At 35.6% G+C, this 21284-nt stretch overlaps 1 protein-coding gene across 2 annotated transcripts; it reads left to right on the top strand.

Moving 5' to 3' along the window:
• The first annotated feature begins 8592 nt into the window (after positions 1-8592).
• LOC127848529 (uncharacterized) lies at positions 8593-19013 on the top strand. 2 transcript variants are annotated; one of them, XM_052381041.1, is made up of 5 exons: positions 8593-8975; positions 10060-10171; positions 10687-10876; positions 16989-17969; positions 18654-19013. In XM_052381041.1, exons 2-5 carry the CDS (start codon positions 10061-10063, stop codon positions 18866-18868), a joined length of 1497 nt encoding a protein of 498 aa, XP_052237001.1. In that variant the 5' UTR covers positions 8593-8975; position 10060; the 3' UTR covers positions 18869-19013. The 2 variants fall into 2 exon arrangements, with proteins under 2 accessions (XP_052237001.1, XP_052237000.1); XM_052381040.1 differs by lacking the exon at positions 8593-8975 and having other exon boundaries at positions 9014-10171.
• Positions 19014-21284: the final 2271 nt, after the last annotated feature.

Raw genomic sequence — 21284 nt, forward strand, 5'->3', positions numbered from 1 at the left:
GTTATATATTTTAACTCGCGCAAAATTGTATTATTCGTATTTTCGCAACACAGTTCAAGAAAAAAGAACGTTTTCATGCCCTTTTCAATGCAAAATGTAAACATTTAAAGTGACAGAAATTTAAATCATACACGGATATTGTTTTGATAAAACTAGGCATCTTTTATGGTTGAAAGTTTCACTGTCGTAATTATCTCGTGTCTCATTTAATATTAAATCAGTTATCCGACGATTCTCCAATTTTTGAAAGCTACATAAAATGTCATCGTCTTATTATTGTTTGACAAACATAGGGTAGTCATCCGAGGTTGAAAGCTTTACTGTAACAGTTGTAATTACCTGCTGGTTCAGTTTGCGAAAAAGCAGAAATCCGCAGATTACCCAAAGCTACATGGCACGTCATTAACTGGTGTAGGCATTTATGTTATTGGTCAAGATTGCGGCCCCATATATATTTTAGACGCATTCCTAATCTGATTCTAGCCGCGGGAAAATTGTCTTAGCAGTCGCAGATCGCAAAAAAAAAACACGATTTTTGAAAATGCTATTATGCTCTCCAAACTTATAGAGCCCATGCAGAAGCTGATCCCCCGCGCCTGTAAGTGATAGATACCATTAATTTCAGTCAAACGAAATATAAGCAGTGTCCGCATTGGTAAAGTTCTCAAACAAGTGCAAGACATCAACATCGCTACAATTGTGGATGTGCATATCTTACAAAGCTTCATACAACGTGCGATTGCTTAGGGAGTACACTCATTTAACAATGGAAATTATTCTCTTCGTAACAGCTGCAACTATTGTTACTGGAATCCTAAGCCTGAAAACGAAAGTATTTAAAAGGGAGAATTGCCTTCCAGGCTTGACATGTAAGTCGCTAGATAAATTGAGCACCTATTTCGGACAAATTCGAAGATATCCTGTGTGCCTGCATGCATAGCTACTGCCGACTTCAAATCAGTATTTTACAAGATTAGTATTGATGCAAAGCATCAAAGGGCGTCGGGAATTTCAGTGTAAAAGGCACTCAATGAAGTTACATGGAACGATTTTTTTCTACTGTTAATATTAATATATTGGCCGATTATTCTAAACAAAATAGAAAAAGATACTGGTATAACCATTATCTATGATTTTGTGTTATAACCCCCAAATAACCATTATCTATGATGTGGTATAACCCCAAATAACCATTATCTATGATTTTGTGTTGTAACCCCCAAATACTTCAAAGTTCATTTTATTTACATTGGTTTCCTGTTTTTTACTGGCATCCGTGTGCAGTTTTCATTAATGGAACAGAACTGTGTAGGTTTTAAAAATCTACTGGGGCTCGAACCTTGGGCCTCTCACATGTGAAGCAAACGTGTAACCACTACACTTGCTTGGAAACCGCTTGGAAAATCACCTTCTAACTAAGATATTAATAAGTGACTGTAGTGTAACGGTTATCAATAAAGCAATAAACCGTGTAATCGCTATCGTCTTGTTAAATTGAAGAAAATACGCGTTAACCAAAACTCAAACAGCAAATGTCTGCGTTATTGTTAGAAAAACCACAAAATAAATATATTTTGATTATGTTTTGTTTTTATACAATACCAGAAAGTTTCACCGGTTCGCGTATTTGCCCAGTCCCTCTGATCTTTTATTATAATCAAGTCCCTGTGATCAGTTATTAATTAAAAGAATTAGCTTTGCATTATTGGCAATAAATGTTGTAGTAAATGTAATAGTCACAAATGCAGTACTTATTTACACTAATTTACACAAAAACTCACTACTATGCAAGATATTCTGACAACAAAAATATATACATTGATCCGTAAAATAACTTAACGAATTACCGTAATAACTCTATGTTTTCGGACACTAAAAAATAATTATTATTTTTCGTGTCCGAACACTTAGATACGAAAAATATTCACAAAATACAGGTGTCCGAAAACTTAGAGTTTAAAATAGCATAAATTGTATCAACGACTACCGGTTATAGCACGCGCTTGTAAAATACCATGCCGTATTGTATAAATTACAGTTATATATGTTTGCACTCCAATTTAAATAATTTTAAATGCTTAATTTATTTGACAGAAAATTACTACAAGGTTGTACTTTGACCAACGAGTTCAAAGATGAGCATGTGATGTACCGATACTCGCTAGTATGAACCTGTAATTAACGAAATAAAACTGCAAACTATGAATTCTTTGTTTGTTCATTTCCGATAGTTGTTGTGTAACACCTTCCTTTGTTAGTAAAACTTGCAATAGGGTGCATCACACTTTGAAGCGTTTAGTATTTGTCACAGTTATTTTACGGAGAAGGATAACTGGTAGTACCATCGCGGTATATAAATGAACTGTTAATTGGCACTACCCCTGGTAATTGTCATAACGCTTATGCTATCGGGCGAAACCAGTGTTTAATACCGGTTTATAAGGTTATTTACCCAATAACGCAAATGTTATGGTCCGTTTCCCTTATGCATGCACCTGCCATGTTTTATGATGTTAATCTGGTTGTAAAACCCCATGATTGAAGTGTCATTAGATATCGAAAACAGGACCGAAATTTGGTAAAATAGCGCAGTAAAATATACTGTCCAAAAACTTAGAGACATTAATTATGGACGAAAACTCGTGTGTCCGATCTTTTAGAGTCACGAAAAATAATTATTTTTGCTAAAAAATGGGGTGTCCGAAAACTAAGAGTGTTCGAAAACATAGAGTAATTACGGTACATACTAGTCGCCGCACTTCAGTGCGACGCCAATGACATCGGGAGTTCCTTCCGATGCAGAAATACTTACACGGACAGTCAAGCAACAAGCCTTCCTTCAAGGTCAGGAAGTATCAACATATACTCTAAAGAGGTAAAACTCATTTAAAATGCACATATCGGCAGTATCGTCGAGTTGTAGTATATTGTATTGCTTATACAAAATGCTCAATAAAACGAGGAGCATACGATTGACTATGTGTATGTCCAAATTGTTATTTATGTGGAATTGAGTTTGCGGTAGAGATATTTTTCCTATAGTAGTTGCCGCTTTAATCGATGTCCGTTCTTCCATCCACCCGTTCTTTGTTTTAGCAACATATCTCAGACACGAAAAATCCAAATTAGATGACATTTTCTTACAAGGATCCATTTATAGTGGACATAGGATTCTCATATTCGTCCTTTCTATGATTTTTTATTAATATACCAGTTCTAATGAACGTTCCATTTCGGTCTGAGAGCTCAGAAACTTATTGACCTAACAGTAAGATATCTTTTGTTTGTTTGTCACTCAACTCGCATGTACTTGTAATTAATGACGCTAAAGCAGATTTGCAGTTGATTTCTGTCCACTTGTGCTTTCAGTAAATATATTGGTTGAATTGTAGCGCCCCCTATAAATCAGATCTGGGTTGGAGTTCAGGTTCGATTCCCGGACTGGCTTCACACTTTTCACCATCTGGCGACAATAACTTAAAATGTCGCTTTTTATCATTTTTGACTGGTGCGCCTTTAATCAGGTCTGTCAGTACTATATCAACTGTACACTGGGGTTTCTTTAGCTACCATTATAATACTATTTCGATAATATTTGCAAATAAATTTAGATGTATTCTTCAAATTTAAAATGCAAAAATTGTTGACACTTCCACAATTTGGTCAAATTTGGCGACAATGGAATCTGGCGATGGACAGCGAAACCCCTGTAAATAAACCCATAGAATAAAAGACGTAAAATATGCATGCTCAAATGGAGAAAACACGTTAAAACGCCTAGTAAAGATACGTTGAATTTAAGACCGGGGCAGATCTTTTAATGTGAATGTGTTGTTCTCATTGAAACATTTTTAACGTTATTCTTGGTAAGGCAAATGCATCACTACACAATAACCGTAGTACTGTTAACCCATATGTTTTCGGAAACACAGATAATAAGGCAGCGCATGTTTTGAGAATGAACAATAATAAGTGTTCATAATTGTATTTTGTGAGACCTCTTTTTCAAGGACACTTTATCATGAACGAAGCTAACCATTAAAATTGCTAATATATTTAACTTTAATGTGTACGCGCATTATAATACATATGGACCTTCCTTAAGGGTATTCATTTAACAAAATTATATGCAAAACTAGAGTACCAACACTCGAAATTAAGAACGAAAGTACGCTTTTCAGGTCTATATCAAAGGAAGTTTTAAGCTCATAGTAGCCCTAATAGTCACATGACATGCCATAGTTGAACTTAAAAGAATTACAAAGAACGGAAACTGAAATCGTTTCTAAAACCTGCAACAAACTCAACGTTTGCAACAAATTGATTAAATTGAAATACAATTCATTTCTTTCCTTAGTTTGTGATAATAACACAACAACTCTCTGAGGTGTCATTCCAGAATTATAAAATAGGCGTGATGTAATATAACATGCGAAAAGGTGCATTTTCATTTAACTTGTGTCATTCGAATTATCTGTTTGTCTGTCAGTCTTAATTTTGTCTTTTTGTCAGCAAGGCGACCTGTCTGCCTGCCTTAAAACCACCCGCCCGCCCGCTCGCCCGCTCGCTCGCCCGCTCGCTCGCCCGCCCGCTCGCCCGCCCGCTCGTCGCCCGCCCGTCCGTCCGTCCGTCTGTCTGTCTGTGATGTGAAACTTTAAAACAACGAAAGATATAATTTCGAAATGGCTATCGCTAAGCCAATATAATACACGATATAAATGGTAACATAAAATGCGTAGTAGTGCAGAAGTTATGTATGTGCTTGTAATCCTAAATATGTGTTTTTGTCAATTGCTGTGCATTAGTATACACGTCTTCTTGGGACAGTTAAAAACATAAAGTAATTTCAATTACTTAATGCCAGTATGTTTATTATACATTTTAGAAATGATAATATACCACTAAACACTTAGTGTATTTGTTTTATTAATGTAAATTTTCTTAATCTTAAACTATAAATGAGGAAAGTTTATTACAGTATATTCATTAACTGCCAATGGTACCCTAAATCGAATGTTATTTACCAGACAGACAGACAGACAGACAGACAGACAGACAGACAGACAGACAGACAGACAGACAGACAGACAGACAGACAGACAGACAGACAGACAGACAGACAGACAGACAGACAGACAGAGAGACAGACAGACAGACAGACAGACAGACAGACAGACCGACAGACCGACAGACCGACAGACAGACAGACAGACAGACAGACAGACTGACAGACAGACAGACAGACAGACAGACGATTTAAATATAACAACAACAAAAAAGAAAAGATAGAAAAAAGAGAATGCGCATTTAAAGCATTCTTGCATTAATTATAGATGTTCGTACTTGAAGTGGTTCTTTTGAAGTATCGTTGATTTCTAGAAACTTCTCTTGCATAACGACCTGTTTGAATATGTAGTGGATGGGTTGACAATCTTGATCTAGTGAAAATGTATACATCTCAAATTTCTTGGTAGAATGCCTAAGTAGAACTTACATTCAAATTTGATTTTTAAATTCCGACAAACATCTAGCATTGGACTGTTATTTAACGGTCTATACCAGTCCTTTGTAAGGTTATCATATAGTGCGGGTGTACCTATTTCCGAACACTTAAGCCACTTATAATGATGTTCGGAATTACGATCACTTTCAATCAAAGGGAGACAATAGTCAACTAGATATGTTCATACGATATACTTTAGTTCAATATAGAATTATATAATGGTCCAACCAAAAATAAATTATTTACAAAGCATGCGGACATCCAACTGTTCCTAATTCCGAACCTATGTTCGTAATTCCGAACCGAAGTGTTCGTAATTCTGAACATGATGACCTTTTTAAAATAAAAATCCCGATGATTCCATTTAATTGACACAGTTTGAAAAATACAAACTTAGAAACAAGTTCTGTAATAAAAACGATTACATGTAAGTTCGATAAATGACAAGGTCGTTAAAAAAAGTAATATAGAGCAATAGATCTGGAGGTTTCGGTAAATTGATATTTTTAAAAACGTCAACGAAACAAGGATATTAACACGCATTTAGATACTTTACAGTTATTCACGCCCTTTGTCCAGACATATTCGACTCTTTTACCTTTTTATCGAACTTTTCATTTACCAAACTCACTGTCAATTAGTGAAAATGCAAAGAATACTGTAATCCATTACCACAATAGGATTTGTGTTATTTATTCAAATTACACAAATAAACATTACATTTAAAAAGTAAATTGTGGGACTGACGGATATCATTACATACGAATATTTTGGCGAAAATCAACCAGTCTCTATTCAAACCAGGCAGCGTTAATGTCAGAAGTCGCGTTGATATCATCCACAAGACTTAGTGTGAAACATAATTTTAGTGATGTTACGTTTATAATTTCGGTAACTTGAAACGAATGAATGTATCATTTTAAGTCCCCAATATTTAATGCTTAATGACATGAGCATAAAATACATATTAGCTATTTAAATACAAACATCAGTTAATTTGATACTCAATGCAAGTGATTTCGTTCCAAAGAATTATTTTATGTCTATTTTACTCATTTCATATTTCAAATATAGATTCTATCTTGCAAAACGCAGTGTTGCAAAACGCACACTTTTATTTCTTCAAACTTAATACAGCCGGGATTCGATCATAAATTTCGTGAAATTATGTACAAAAGCATGAAACTGTATTCACCCGGTATTCGATAATAAATCTTGTGACAAAATGTTTTAAAAATTATGTGCTCGTTTCGTTGTAGTGCTTCGTTGCACCCTACTTTTGGTCCATGTGAATTACCGTGTCGCTAATGTAGACTAACCACAATAGTTATATCATCCCGATAAGTTTATGTATTTTGCGACTCAATGCGTAAACATCATAACCAGACAGATCCTTTTAAAGCCCCATTAACACTCAACATCAACGAATATTTCGTAAATTATTTCGTAAAATAAAGTTAACCCATACAAAATCAGTGTTCCGTATATAATAGCCATAATTTCAACGCTAGATGTGGTCTGGTAACAATGTATCTTGTTAAATCTATGTTACCATACCACATCTAGCTTTCATTCTGGCTATTGTGTATTTAGTAAATACACAATGCTCTGGTCTAAGGCTATTTGTTGTTTCGCACAAAAGGTTAAAATACTTCTTGATGCATCCATGCTTGTTTTTGAACACCAAAGAAGATGGTTTAATATATCCTCGCGTCAAATATGGTTATATTCACGTTCGTCGTTGTAAAGTATTTCTTATTGAGCTTTCACAATATGGTACAGGCCTAAATGCACACATTTGAATTGTCCAGTGTCCGTTTCATAAGTCAAGCTTGGAAACCCATTGTACATAGAAAGAGATATAAGGCCAATCATTTACACTAACATACTCAGTCAATTTTGGAAACATTTTTTTTAGTATATAAAGAGGGAAAAGTAGGTTATATGTTTTTGAGGATTCACAAAGAGACATTCTTCCACTTCCTACAACCTCGGCCGATTGATCCATCATACAGGGGTCGTATGACTGCCTATTCTCTCCACTTTGACGGCTCATTACTGCAAAAGAATAACAAAACCAATTTTTATAAGTCATCGGACATGCATGGTATGTAATTCCGATCACTATCAATTCCTCCTTTACACAATCCTACATCTTGATCATGAGGGTCACACATGATCAGAACATGTCTCTAGATTATTTTCTTTCATAGAACGCTACTGAAACGAAATTATGTGTTTTGCTATAACCTTAGTAAATAAGTGTAAAAAATTGGCGATCAAATAATTTCACTTACCGGAAGGCTGTGTATATCGGCAAATGTATTTTTCAGAAAAACTGGCTGCACCTTTACCTCAAAATTGCACCGAAAAGAAAGAGAAAGGAAGTGATGTCAAACTAATTACGTTAGATTCCTGATATCTTTTACGGCACATGATTGGATAAGAAAATTATATTGTGTTTGAAATAAGGAACATGGTCGGATTATGAAGCACCCGCTCAACTCTGCGTTTTAGGTCCTCTACAATTGTGTTTATATCATTATTAATAGTATTTATATCCTCAAATGCATAACTAAAACCATATGTATCAAACATTTTTTAACATTAAATATCCAATTATTACAGCCTTTATGATAATCTGAAACGGCCAAGTTACCTCGGTGAAATTAATAAGAATTAAGTTTTTCCGAACCATGCGCCGATGTCGATATTTGTTAACTCTTTTGTCGCAGAACCAAAAAGTACGTTTATTTGTCGTATGATCAGTCTGTACAGAATAGACTGTACAACATCAATAGGGTTCTGACGACACAAACACAAATCTTATTTGTTTATGTGCTCCACCCATTCCTTAAAACCCTTTATTTTAGTTCGTTTCATTTATCATTTTACCGATCACCTTTGTCCTGATGTGGTATATTTTGGACTAAAATGAAATGAGTATTAACTTTAATACGATTGTCATTTTTAAAAGAAATGTCTAGTTTCTTTTATTAAAAATATGTCTTGCTTTATCCTATATTATATATTATACATTATTTTATATTTATTATTATAATTCTGTTCTGTTTATTGATGAGTGAATTATTTCCACTTCGATAAAGCGTACTACCTAATATTAAAGTAAAAAATAGTCTGAATACGTTGGTTGTATATTTCACCAACTCGCATATTGATTTGAGCTCGCTCACAACTTAACGGTGAAGATTTCGCTATTTAATCGATTCGGGCGAGCTTGTCGCCGCGTTCTATTCACGAACGGTAAAATTGATTTTCGATAAACTCTATCGAATCAGACTAACTGTGAAATAACTTGGGGGTTTTAGGAGAGCAGATAAACACATTTGAGAACATATTTCATTCGGCTTTCGTTTCAGCAAACTGCTTTTTGCTGAAGAATATAACCTGAAGTTTGACTTTTTCTATGAGTGTGTTTGTGTGATTATGAGATACTCGTATCGCAAATAAGGTAGGTGCTGCTGTACGTGTTTGTGCTGCTATTTGTTTATATGAGCCGCGCTTAAGGAAAACGTGGTAAAAGTGTCGTCACAGATCAGCTCGTGCAGTCCGCATAGGCTAATAAGGAACGAGACTTTCCACCTTAACTGGATTTTCGCTAAGAAGGGACTTTCTTTAAACGCAAAATACCATAACAGCGGAAAGTGTCGTCCCTGAATAGAGTGTGGACTGCGCAGGCTAATCTTGGACGACACTTTACGCACATGCATTAAGCTACGTTTTCCCAGACCAGGCTAATATTGTATTTATTCATTTATAACATACGTACTTATGAACAATAATGTGGATGACAACAAAAACAGATAATCGTTCACCATCGTTAATCACGCAAAAGTATTATGGTGCTTCTATTGATGCTATAATCACGTGCATGAACGTTAGTATGGGTAAATGCTAAAACATAAACCTGCTAATACATACAGTCTTTAGTATTTCTATTCGTAAAATACCAAAAGAATTGTACGGTTGTGTTTAAGACATAAACTTTAAATGTTATGAATACGTACTTTATTCGAAATAAGTTTGTTATTGAATGAACCCGCTAGGCGAGTTAACATACACATTTTCATGTAAAAGCACTGCATGAAATACACGCGATAGAGCTGTTATATGATTATATTAACATCTTAAAACACCCAAATTAAACTAGAGCATTAAATTAATTAATAGTGTTGCTATCCAAGAAGATAGAATATTGCCTTAATTTTAATGTTACTTTAAAGCGGCCCATCCACACACACTATATAATTGTCAATTTTATTGACTCAATAATATTGACAGAACATTTTTTGTCCTCAAGTGTACACAAATATCATCAATATTTTGTTCATTTGTACTTCGGTCATCATTCAAACAAGAAAGAAAATTGACAATGCGTCAATAAATATTTTAGATCTCTCATTTTCATCAATACATTGACGGTGACTTCAATATCATCCATTCACTCTCAATTTTATTGTCAATCTTCTTTATTGACAATAAAATTGACAATAATATTGTGTGTGGATGGGCCGCTTTAGTTTTTCCTTTCCCAGAATGCAATTGTACTGTGGCCGGAAGTTGGACAAGATGGTTTCCTCCATGGGCACCATTCCTGCCTACAGCACGATTATACAGATTATGATTAAGCAGCAAATACACGAGTTGGTGTGTATTTATTGTTATTCTATCTGAGTCACTTCATGCGAAAATGCGGTTTGCCCTATTCGGCCAGTATAGCACCAGACCAGACTTCGCGGGTTCCTGTCCGCTAATAAGACCACGAAAGATTGCTTGAGTTTCAAGCGGACAGGGAAGCTCCATACCAGTCTGCGCGCATGCGCAAGCTGGTAGATGGTACTCTGGCCGCATATGACATATGACCCATTTTCGCATGACGCGACTTTTTTCCCATTTAATTCGTGCAAAGCTTGTACAAGTTCCCAGCCAATCCCTGATCAGATTAATACGCTTTTATTTTAATAAATATAAGATAACCTTTTACACACGTACGGTTGCTTAGCACACAGGTCTTCTTTTTAAGTGCTCATTGTTTTATTTGCTGTATACCAAGTTCCTCGAGGCCACTGAATAGTGTTCGTGTTGCAAAACTTTATATAGTTGTCTTGGTGAGATGCGCTTTGTGAATACTAGTTGAAAAGAGATTTTTTTCGTTATTTTAGTTGCGCCGCCTAGCGGACACAGGGGAAGAGAGTGTGGTTTTGATCGCAAATGTTCACGATGGTTCCCGGTCTGCCCTCGGATCTCCCAAGGGAGAGAACTTCATGCAGGAACCACTTCTCGAGCACACAGGAGTTGTCTCCAATTTCTTCAAGCATTTTACATGTCATCTTCGGCATAACGAGCTGATGAGTAAGTTAAGGAAAAACACGTTACATAGATGAGACATGTATGGCACGCCTGAACCACAAAAAAGAGAAAAACTAAGTTTAAGTAACTTAAACTTAGTTTTTCACTACTTAAACTCAATTTAAGTAACTTAATTCGAATTAACGCTACTAAATGCATTAAGTAGTTAAGAAGAGTTATTTTCTATTTATGTGAGAAAAATGAATTAAGCAGAGAAAAACTTAGTTTAACTCGTTAAGTGCGCCCGAACAACAAAAATTGACTTTAATTACCGTTAAGTTACTTAAATTGCATTTAACGCTGCTTAAAATTAATTTAAGTGCTTTCGCATCGTTAATTGTATTTAATTATTACTTAAGTAATAAAATTTTTACTTAAGTTGAATTATTAATCATCGTTAAGTCAAAACTCGCGTCCGAAAATAAGCATATGAAACAAGCGTTTTGATTGGTTGTCAGGTTTGTTAATAAATTCAGGCCCGAGGTCGGAAGAAAAAGATTGCCATGTGGTACGAGCAAAAAATACGGCTCTAGGAAAAGTGCCCCCCCGGAGAACTGCCCCCCTAAAGATTTTTCACTGGGCGGAGAACTGCCCCCTCACTGTTTTTGTATAGGGCGGAGAACTGCCCCCCTGCTGATTAATAAGGGGCGGAGAACTGCCCCCCTGTCAGAATTGATGACCCGGAGAAGTGCCCCCTAATTAAAGAAATAGCGGTGATATATAAAGCGAGTATTATAATGACAATAACGCCAGTAACTTTCTTGCTATTATGTATGGAAATTGAGTGAAATTTCAAAAGTAATATAAAGTTGTACAAGTAATAAAAGTTATAAAACGGCAAAAAATACCTGCCTCGGCATGGACGTCGTCACGTCGCCAACTTGATAATCACGTGATTTTCGTCAATGTGAACAAAGAAAAACAAATAACTTTTTGCTAATAAAAAGTTTTCGCGGCTGAATTATTTGATATTTTCCCCGTAATAAAAACAAACAATAAGAATGCAATTTAATCCATCCTTATGCCAGCTGAAAACAATAATTTATTTGTTTGTTTTCGCCAATTACGGATTTGGACGGTTCAATATAATAAACCCGTATGCGGCTTTATTCAAAGCTAACAAGTTCTTAACAATTAAGGTCGGTCCGGTCTACCAATTAAAAGATTAAAAGATCGCGGTACTTATCGTTAACAGTAACAAGTTCTCTGCCTGCCTTATTAGCTGCTAATTAAAGCAACTGTTACCGATTTTGTTTGTTTGGCATGTCGACATGATCTGCTCAAAATGCAAACTGCGGACGACTCGACGGTCTGGCGATGCTTCCGACGGATAAGGTGCTAGAAGACATGAATTAACTAAACAACATAAATAAATTGCTTATAAATTCAACTTCACTTCACTTTTTTCTTCAAGTCAGCTTAATTATTGCCTTTGCCTTGCCTATTAATTTACTTTTTTATATGTCAATTAACGTTTTTTCCATGGGTCAATACTATCTTTATAATGTAAATTAATTCCGATGTAACTTTTCCTCCATAAGTACCGAGTTGCACGTCTATATTTAGTTGCAACACATTGCCAGTATTAACACGCACGCGTTTCCTGTGTGGATCTCGACTATGTTTGGCGCTCTTATTAAAACACGACTTTTACAAGGCATTCATGTACATGTATAGTGAGTGGTGCAGATGCGTACCAAGGGCCTTAAACAGTATTATCACATGCCTCTAGACAATTTGTGTTATTCAGTTCGATAAATGGTAATATACTTGTACTGAAATTAAATTGTTACCGGATAAAATGTGTACGGCGATAACGTAAAATTACCCGTAAGTATTGTTTTCACTACGTAACTAATAACTTATATGACACCGGGGGGCAGTTCTCCGCCCCTACAGATTTGATGGGGGGGGCAGATATCCGCCTACTAAATTCTGACAGGGGGGCAGTTCTCCGCCCCTACCGGGGCTAAAAAAAAATGTTAGGGTCGGGGCCAAAAAATAGGGTCGGTCGGGAAACCGGAAACACACATATTTTTTTTTTTGGCCTAAGAATAATCTGCCAATATTTATCCAATGATGTTTTATCAGTGACAAACAATATCAGAACAAAGAGCCTGTCAGAGGGGTACTATTTGTATGGTAATCTAGACTATTTTATAGAAACATTTTTTTTACAATAAAAAAAATAGTTAAATGATACATTTGGCACTTAATTTGTTTTCAATAAACAAACAGAAGTGGTAAATGAAATAAGAAATGATACCTTTGGCCAACTCTCTAATTTGAAAACAAATTTCCATTTGACATTTTGTTTAACAAACAAACTCCTGATTAGTCAATCATATTTCAATTGACAAAGAAAATTTATTAACATCAAAAGATTATACAATTAAGGAATGAATCCCAATTGTTTTTAAACAATAATCAACACCTTGAATGGAACTCTTTATAAATTTGTTAATTGTCACTGATTAAACATTTGATACTCTTTGCTTGTTGTTGTGAAAACAAAACTTACATGATCATAATTATATTGAGATGTGATTGTTGTGTTAAACATTAACAGAAAATAAAATTCATGTCAATTTTTTTTACATAAATGATAATATAGTAGATATTTTATTAGGCCAAAAAAAATGATTGTTGGTTTCCCCTAACCCGGACGGGTCAATTTTTAGGTGCCTGGTCATAACTTTTTTTTTGCTATTTGAAAAAAATAAAAATAAAAGTTTACCTGCCTGGTCTTTTCTTTTCTACACATTGAGGTTGTAATTTATGTTGTTTTCATAAACAAAATTGTGTCATATTAGTTTTAAACTAAGCTTTAAGGGCAAACTGACACTTCAATTCAATATCTTTCACATGTTTAATTTGCATCTTTAGAAAAAAATAAAGCATTACACATTCCATTTAAGAATTAAAAAAAAAAAAAAAAAATCCTGCCTGCCGGGTCTGATTTTTTTGTCCATGTTAGGGGAAACCAACAATCATTTTTCTTTGGCCTTAGATAAGACAGGAAATGGGGAGGTATAATATTGTGAAATATAGTGGTGCCAGAATAACATTTCAAGTCAGGCTTCATCCGTGACGGGCCACACGTGAATGGGAGTGGATCAACCTGTTTGTACTGATTAAAATACGGGGTTTCTGAGAAACACCTGGTTAAAAATTGTTTTTTTTCCAGCTTTAATATATAATACAAGAGGACCCCATGTATTCCTACCTGGACAGCCTTTGAAAACAGACTATACATGAACATGCACGAAAATATCATAAACAGTATATCCATGGCGAGGGGAAGGCTTTTCATGGGGACTCAAGGATGAAGCAATTTTAACTCCGGGATATTGGGAATGTCGTTAAATTTCTTAAGGAATTAAGGAAAAATGTTATCAAGAATCTGGATTCCTATCCAGAATTTGGAAATTTTTTCAAATTTTACATCAGAATTATAAAATAAACACACAAGTTTCTTGTGAGAATTTAAAAACAGAAAATTTGATGTGAATAAAAACTTAAGATCAGTCCCAGCCAAACTCAATTTATTTTTACTGGACAGGAGGTCCTGAAATATCAAAACTTTTACAGGACCTTAAAAATTTTTACTGGACGGTCCTTTATTTATGTTTTGCATCAGAAAATATTATACTGGTCAGGAGGTCCTGTAAGTGTGGTCACCTTACTGGACCTCCAATTTTTTTACCAGTCATGTCCTGAGGTCCTGTGAGTTTGGCTGGGACTGTAAGATATGCATTGCGGTTTAGATCTATTTAAAACAATTTGCCTAACATTTTTTTTATACCTTTATCTGGAATTTGGGAATGAATTTAATTTAATCCAGGAAATCGGGAAAGGACTCAAAGGAGCAAAATAATAGGTACAGGATTTCGGGATGGGACTCCCTCCTTACCCCCTTTATGCATGACAGGCCAAAAAGTTTGTTATATTTAGCATTCTACTCACCATAACGATCAACTGAATGACTGCTGTGTTGAGCATGTTGAGTCAAATCAGGGAGACTATCTCTGACTAACACTACTGACTGGATGGTGCTCTTCAGTAAATCATCTGGGACGGTGTGGTCATTCTCAAGTCTCTGCAAGTTTGTAAGAAGACTGGCGATCTGGGTGCGAGCTGCAGAAACGTCAAGGTTGCCGTTCTGTTTGCCTCTCTGTACATCTCTGAGTGTTATTGAAACTCTTTCAAGAACACTGTCAGCTGTAGGTAAATGCGTGCGTTGTAACCGATCCATTGCAAAATTGTAAATGGCGGTAGAAGAATATCCTTTCCTGTTTACGTTTGTTACGACGTTTCTGATTGGCTTAGGTCTTCCGGATCATTAACTGACCAATCAAAACAATTCGACTTTACAACTTAAGTAAAATTCCTTACTAAAGTTGAATTTGTGTAACTAAAAACATATTTTAAGTAGAAAAACCTATTTTAACGCAACTTAATTGAAAATAGTACAATTGATAGAGAAAATCCTTGTTAAGTTGAATTAATTCAACTTAAGTAAGAAAATTACCATTAAGCACCGTTAATGCATTTTCGGTGTTTTAATTAGCGTTAACGCCGCGGGAACCACAAAAACTACTTAAATTCATTTTAAGCAGCGTTAATTCGAATTAAGTAACTTAAATTGAATTTAAGTAGAGAAAAACCTAGTTTAAGTAACTTAAACTTAGTTTTTCTCATTTTTGTGGTTCAGGCGTGCCATAGACATGTGCATATTTTTACTTATGTTGTGGCCACGACTGATACTAATAATAAGTTATTACCATAATTGTTTGTGGCGGTTTCGTCACAATAACTTGTGAGAGCGTCTTCAACATTTGTGGGAACGACTTTGTAAATCGTGGTAACGAGAAAATAGCGCATCGGAGCGATATAACTAACTCATGACATTAAATAGCATTTAAAAGCGCTAATATGTCCGTTTTATATCAAAGGGAAGTGTGTAAAGCTCAATTGTATCAGCCATTTTAAAACATGTGTTAAACAACATGTATCATAATTGTCTAGTTATGTCGTTACCGCGACTTGTAATTTCGTAATCAGCAGCAAGTTATCTCGTTCCCGAGAATTGTAATATCGTAACCACAAGTAAGTTATCTCGTTCCAACGAATTGTAATGTCGTATCCACAAGCAAGTTATCTCGATCCAACGAATTGTAATGTCGTATCCACAAGTAAGTTATCTCGTTCCAACGAATTGCAATGTCGTATCCACAAGTAAGTTATTTCGTTCCAACGAATTGCAATGTCGTATCCACAAGTAAGTTATCTCGTTCCAACGAATTGTAATGTCGTATCCACAAGTAAGTTAGCTCGTTCCAACGAATTGCAATGTCGCATTCACAAGTAAGTTATCTCGTTTCCATGAAGAAGCTAGGTCGATAGATCGATTTACGTGGTCGTTAAAGATTCGTTATAACCACGTGTTATTTATTCAGTGGCTTTTGAATTCGTGGGAACATGATACTTATTTGAGATAAGGACATAAATAGAAACATGCACTTATCATGTGTGGATATTCAACCCATTTATGCCTAGTAGACTCTCCCATCCTTTTAAATTGGATCAATTTATTTCCCAAATAAGGGATGTCTAGAATATTTATTTCTATATTTAGAATATTTCTTACAGAAATTCCTTTAAGCAAACAGCGCAGACCCAGATGAGACGCCGCATCATGCGGCGTCTCATCTGGGTCTACGCTGTTTGGCAAGGCCTTTTTTCTAGACACTAAGCATACATGGGCTAACTGCACTTGTTTCTGATAAAAGCAACAACAGCAGTGCACTATTTTTAACCCATTTTTAAGTAGTTAACTCATTATCGTTAAGGCGATGAAATGCTGAGGTAGTTGTCCCAAATCAGATTGTAACTGCACTGTTCTATTAAATTCACGAGATGTGTTATTTGCTCAAATCTGCTGTTTTATGAAATTTATATTGCAAAAAAGCGTCCTTTACGGGTGGAGTTATAATATAGACTTTCTTAAAAAAAATGATTGAATGTTATATGTAACATGCCGTGTTCATTTTGAAATTAGAATACAGAGACAGATAAATATGTCAGATCATATTATCAAAATCGTTTTCAATAGTTTCAGACAGCCAACTGAACGTTAAAGTAATCCAAGCAGAAATGCAAGGGGGACAACTGCTGCACAATAGCCCAACTTTTAAAGGGAGACAAGTTGTTCAATCGGACGAAGACGAGCGCTCAAGAGACTTTTCCAACATCATAAGGGTGAAATCCGAATCCAACCAATCCATTGACCAGACTGTTTCCAGGCTGGTAAAGCGAATACTTAGTGAATCGAAGAAAAGAGAAGCGGAGAGTTACAAATCATTCGATTCAAACGCAGGACTTAGTGGGCGGAAACGTTCAAATCAGTATTTGACTCCAAGATCACCAGATTTGCATTTCGAAAACACTAAGGACGAAAGGTATGGGTCCCATAAGAGAAGACGGATATCAGAATTTTTTCCTGCAATAAAATCTCCGCCCGAATCGACGAAGGGCTGGGCTTCAGACTCGAGGCAAATCTCTGAAAGATGCGAAGCCAGTGACCGGGATGTGGATAGCGTTGATAAACAATCTGAACATGAAAGCAATACGGATGGCATTGTTATTGTTAAAACTGAGCCGGAATCAGAAGAGTATGATAATCCGTTGAATGGTGCTTTGCCGGGAGAAACTCCGCAAGCAATTGATGATGGTAGAAATGTCAGAAAGAATAGCAGAAGTGACCAAGAGCAGAGTAATAACGCTATGGATGCACGTTGTGAAACGGATGGGACCGGAGATTACATTGATACAAACGCAAAAATAGCGACTTCGAAAACAAGAGGGAAAAAACTTGGAGATGAAAGGCCCCAGTGTCCCGATGGTGATGAGTCTGGAAGCGATCTCGAGCTCGTTGTAAGCAGCTGTCCCACAGTGCATATTGAAGAGGACGATATAGATTTACCCTTTGTCCAGGACTATTACTCTAACGCAAAGACGCCAGTGAGGATAAATTGTGGCCGCCCTTACAGGCCGCGAAAAACATTGGGTTATGACGTAAAGCATCTGGATAAAGGTAATTTGCTTGCTTGTAACTAGTTTACGAACGAATAGTTCGTCAATCCATGGTTCTTTTGTTACATGAGTATTTTATTTAAGTGATACGTGCATTTCAGGAAATCCGCATTATGAATGTGCACGTTGTATCATATATGTATTATTACGTGCCTGAATACATGAGTGCTTGTAATTGCGCGCGTGGTTTATTTGTGTGGGTGTGTAGTTAGTTGTCTAAGAGTGCATCGTAGTTTGATCGAGATTACACGCGAGCAAGTTATGATATGAGTGTTCAGCCGTTATTGTGAGCATATTTGTACGTTCATGTGTGGTTGAAAATGTATGGATACTATTGTGTATGACATTGCTTGCATGTGATGGTATATTTGCGAATTATAGGTACTGTATCGATATCTGTGTTGGTCGTGTACCTGTGAACTTGAAACTAAATATGTGGTCAGTTTTCCTTTAATTCAACAATCAGTCCCAACTTTTGTGACTCAAGTAAATTAAAGTGGGGGTGGTGGGATACACTCATGCGTACATTTGATTCTTAAGAATCTTCTTATAAATAATTAACCTCGCTCCGGGAAAACGGAGTTTAATGCATGTGCGTAAAGTGTCATCACAGATTTGCCTGTTCAGTCCGCACAAACATTAAACCCATTTTTCTCAGCGCGAGGCTTATATCATTCTCTGATAGACGGGCCGGACGGAAGCCTTCAATACACGCCCTCCTACAAGACGGGTCACTTCAATCTGCGCGTGCGCGGCTTCTCGTACATCCGGGACAAGGTAGGCAAGCTGGGCACTGTCTACTGGAAGTGCCGCCACGCCGGCTGCAAGGGGCGCGCGATCAAACGTGACAACGAGGTCATACTGTCAAAGGACCATAACCACGACCCCGATGAGAATTGACGGCTTTTCGGAACCAAACTGTTAAACATTGGTTATATCAGATACCTATAAAAAATATATATATAGGTCCCTGGTTAAATTAATTACAATCTCGACCACGAAGACAATAGAATGCTGCTCAAAATAAAGTTGTTCAACCATTTAACCTTTTGTTAATTTAACCACAATCTTGACCCCAAAGCGACGTGCTTTTCCTTACGCAGTCCATTGTTGGTAACAATAAACATCATGCTTTAAGATAAATTTCTCTTTAAATTTTGATGCATATTGCAAATAAAGCTGAAATCTGTAGAGCCAGTTAAAACTTTAAGCTTATTTTTGGGACGACACTTTACGAATATTCATTGAGGTCAATTTCCTTAGAAGGCTCAAATTCATGTTTACAGAAGGTCAATGTAAGAGGTAACAGAAAATTATTTAAAAAAAATATATTTCCTGTAAACATTCTAAATTTCCTAACCGATGTTTTTTACATGTACTCTGTAATATTCCGTATCTGAATTCTAAATATGAATAATAAATATATTGCATTATTGATTCAGATATTTGAAGATACATGTATATATATTCCTGCATAGAACGGCCGCTATTCGAACTTAACCGATAGTCTTATGGTAACTGTACAAAGCTATTTCATGGGTGTTGTTAATTTCGAGACGCGAATTTGTGTTTGTCTGTTCACAATCCAAACTAATTCGTATATAAGTATATTAGAGCGACATAAAACAAGATATATATAAATATATGCTTGTTTTTATTCCGTTTCCTAACGGACAAACATTGTGCGCAAACTAATAAGGGCCTTGCAAAATATATCGTGAAATATATGTATATACATTATATATAATATAATATACGCAGTACAAATTGTATTTGAATTTCAATAAAAAATAATACTATCTACATAAATTAACCCATCCAAAAGTAAACGGTTGTTAGTCTGCCTTTCTACGTTTTGGAGCAACTAGACCTTGCTCTGTTGAGGATCAAACGTCGAGCATAGTTACATGTATTGGTAAGTGGAAAACTCGTCCCCTCAACTTCTTAAAAACGTATTGCCGTGTGTTATATTAAGGGCTAGTTTGCCTTATGACTTGCATTTGGGTTATTGCAGTTGCCTTATGTAGTTGAAATTTCGTCAGGATTTGATAGTACATATCATTGATGACATGTTTAATTAAAACTATAAAACTATAAAATGTATTACATGTTTTCTTTTATATTAATTTCTATGCGTACATTTGAATATGTGTCATGTGTCTTAAGCTCTAAGCGTAATATTTTTGGCGCATGAAACATACTTAAAACAAATGAGTCACGTTCTGAGAAAACTGGGCATAATGAATGTGCGTAAAGTGTCGTTCCAGATTAGCCTGTGCAGTCTGCACAAATCAGGGAGACACTTTCCGCTTTTATGGTATTTTTTCTTTTAAGGAAGTCTCTTCTATCTCTTCTACACGAAAATCGAGTTAATGCGGAAAGTGTCGTCCTTGATTAGCCTGTGCGGACTGTACAGGCTAATCTGGGACGACACTTTACGTACATGCATTATGCCCAGTTTTCTCAGAACGCAACTCAAAATTAAAGCCAGTATTCACATGTACTTGTATTGATACAAATCACTTTTCGTTTCATTAATAGCACCATTCATCAAGAATTAAACTTTTAACCTTCCCTTGAGGAATTATTGATTCATATTATAATCGGAAATCCAGCGAATTAATCTGTCGAGAAGCGATCTCCGAGATCTGCAGACATAACAAACAAGTCTTGTTAAATCTGGTCACAGATTGATTAGAGCAGTTACGTATATGAGGGCATTTAACTTTCATTAAAACTTAATTAAGATTGCAATTGCAACGAATGGGTCTTAGTTCGCACGGTCAGTTTAATGGAGGCCCGTGTTGAAAAAAACAAATCATTTTGTAGCAAGGATTTTTTCTACTACAACCAAATGGCGGCCTTTTCATATTATTACTTTCTCTATGAATATAAAAAGTGTGTGTTTTTCGAGAAATAAGCATAAACATTACTATTAACGTTTCCAATTACCTTAACAGCTTCTCCAATTTGGAAACTGGATGTACCACAGATGAGGACCATGTCAAAAATTTTGTTACACTGAACATGAGTTAAAACATCATTTGAGCAGAATTAAAAATAAAGACTGACTAATTTTTCCAAGACATATTAATCAGTCATTTGTGAGACTTCACATTATTTATTAGCATAATTATAATAATTATTATTAGAAGTAGAAGAAGTATAATTATTTTTATTTATATCGATTTTGTTGTCTTTTTATAAAGATTGTTATAAAGAGTGCAATACATTTAATATATCATTATACTACGGTGTTATATTTAACTTTAAGTGGTAAAATTGCAAGTGGTCTCCGCGTTTTAGCGAAATATTT

The sequence above is a fragment of the Dreissena polymorpha genome, chromosome 10 (assembly GCF_020536995.1).
Source record: "Dreissena polymorpha isolate Duluth1 chromosome 10, UMN_Dpol_1.0, whole genome shotgun sequence".
NCBI classification, from domain to species: Eukaryota; Metazoa; Mollusca; class Bivalvia; order Myida; family Dreissenidae; genus Dreissena; species Dreissena polymorpha.

Bases quoted from the DNA above. Each gene is read 5' to 3' on its own strand.
- LOC127848529 (XM_052381040.1), top strand. From the start codon at position 10,031: ATGGGCCGCTTTAGTTTTTCCTTTCCCAGAATGCAATTGTACTGTGGC. The intron at 10,172-10,686 runs GTGTGTATTTAT...TCGTTATTTTAG, and splicing joins AGCAGCAAATACACGAGTTG to TTGCGCCGCCTAGCGGACAC. The intron at 10,877-16,988 runs GTAAGTTAAGGA...CGTTTTCAATAG, and splicing joins TCGGCATAACGAGCTGATGA to TTTCAGACAGCCAACTGAAC.